Raw genomic sequence first — 2078 nt, 5'->3', positions numbered from 1 at the left:
ATAATCAAGATCCTGCTTGATTAAAGCACCTCTGCAGGAAAATCATCTCCTTCTATGGGTGATTTCTTCCAAAGGCCTTGCATTTCATCCTTTCTCTGCAGCAGCTCCAAAGCTCTGTAGAAACATCTCTAACTCTGTTTTATTCTGTATTTTCCTGCCTTCCCGTCTCCCGTGCTCCTCACATGGACATTATTCCTGAATTTCCAGCTCTTTAATCCCTGTGATCCCAGCTAAAACCCCAAACCCACCCCCGCAGCTTAAAAACACCTACAACTCCTTAATCCCCTTAAATTCTGGATACACCAGGACCTGGTGCCCCTTTTTCTAAGGAATTCCCCCCTTTCTCCTGCCAATCCCACAAAGCACTCACCCTGTTGTGGAACTTGGCACTGCGATAATATTTGGGTGACAAGTTGAACACGGTGTAGTGGTCGGGGTGCCTGGAGTCCAGGAACGTCCTGACATCCTCAATGTGGTTCCTAAATCCCAGCTCCACGCCTTCAGCAGGAAAAGACATCACTGGGAAAGCAAGGAGAGGACAGGATCGGTGTTTATTCGTGGAATTGGGAATTTTGGGGTGCTACAGGTTGTGTTTATCCACAGAACAGGGCTTACCTATGATCCTTGAGGTAATGTAGGAAATATCCAGCTCTCCCTTGGTGTAACTGAAAGGAGACAAAGCAGGAGGCAGAATTTAGGCATATATTTACAAAAACAGCACATTAACAGTGTTTTCCCAGAAAAAAAATCTCCTTATCCCACCAGGAAAAATGWTCTTAAAATTAATTCTTAAGATGCAGACAATGCCCCAGCCTCCCTCTCTCCACATGCAATTAATGGGATGCAAAACCTGCAGGAAAGGTCCCTTTTCCCTTTTGTCATTAATTTTCAGTGCCAGTTTCCAGGAGGATTCTCCAGCAGTTTGCCCTTTGCAGAACCCTCAAACCCTCTGGGGTGTTGGACGCATTAAAATTTCATCATTTCTCACAGCCCCCATCCCTCAGAGGTGGGCACRGGGGACAGCGCCAGGACAGTCCCCACAGCAAAGTCACCTCAGCCTTTCCTAAATTCCAGGGTGGATTTAGGGATGGGAACATCAGCAAGGAGAGCCAGTAGCACCAGGGATAAAACATTCAGCTGGTGGTTGACYAGAAGGATCCCACAGGGAATTCTGCAGGAATTGGAGAGCAGGTGTCCCATTTCCACTGGCATTTCCCAGCTTTCAGGGTGCTGATGCTCACTAACATGAAGATTTCCTCCTTCCTTGAGGTCAAATACCATTTATGAGACAGAACAAGGAAATCATTTGTGATTTCCCCTCCTCCCTCCACCCCTGGCAGTTGTGCTGTGCTGTTCAGCAGCACCAACACTCTGCAGCTYGTGGATTTTCCCATTTTGGGTGTGCTGTACCTGGCCACAGACTGCATGACCTTGGAGGAGGTGTCTTTCAGGGTGTCCTTCAAATTGTCCTTCAGGTTGCTGAAAAGCCTCCCTGCTCCTCCCTTCACCATGTCCAGCAGGCCTCCCCCGTAGCTGGACTCCATGTCTGGTGACGAGGCACCTTCAGGCACAACAAAACCAACACCAATCCTAATTACACACAGTAATTAGCACAGTATCACACCCTGGAGCCCAAACTTTCCTTCCAGAGTGTGTGTTTTTGGTTTTTTTTCTGGAGAGCTGAGTTTTACCACGTTTAAGCCAAGACTAAACCAAAGTCACATGCTTGGAACAAATCTCTGGCCCCTCCAAACCCATTCCTGTGTTGTGTTGAGCCCGGGAAAAGGCAGTTTTCCTTCTCAAAGCTGTGATTTCCCAGGATGGGGGATGGCTCATCCCTGCCAGCTGGGCTCAGAGATCTCAGTGCTGTGTGTAGGTTGGATGTTCAGTCTCAGYGAGATCCAAACTGGGGGTGGCAACTGGGACATCTGAACAGGAGCCAGGTGTGCCCAGGTGGCCAAGAGGCCAGTGGCTCCTGGGCTGTGGCACAAATGGGGTGGCAGCAGGAGCAGGGAGGGGATTATTCCCCTGTGCTGGGCTCTGGGGAGGGCTGTGTCCAGTTCTGGAATTGAGGAAGG

General features: G+C 49.3%; 1 protein-coding gene across 4 annotated transcripts in view; it reads right to left on the bottom strand.

Moving 5' to 3' along the window:
- DNAJC6 (DnaJ heat shock protein family (Hsp40) member C6) overlaps positions 1 to 2078 on the bottom strand; it is a 42173-nt gene that overhangs the window by 20908 nt on the left and 19187 nt on the right. For all 4 annotated transcript variants that reach the window (XM_057385951.1, XM_057385952.1, XM_057385953.1 and 1 more), the window contains 3 exons: positions 1411 to 1561; positions 616 to 665; positions 371 to 519 (listed from right to left, as the gene is read on the bottom strand). In XM_057385951.1, the coding sequence (XP_057241934.1) occupies positions 371 to 519; positions 616 to 665; positions 1411 to 1561 (350 nt within the window). The remainder of the gene's footprint in view (positions 1 to 370; positions 520 to 615; positions 666 to 1410; positions 1562 to 2078) is intronic.

This window comes from Malurus melanocephalus, unplaced genomic scaffold, assembly GCF_030028575.1.
Source record: "Malurus melanocephalus ecotype Western Australia unplaced genomic scaffold, MMel_1.1 scaffold_891, whole genome shotgun sequence".
NCBI classification, from domain to species: Eukaryota; Metazoa; Chordata; class Aves; order Passeriformes; family Maluridae; genus Malurus; species Malurus melanocephalus.
This window is presented reverse-complemented; position numbering and strand designations above follow the sequence as displayed.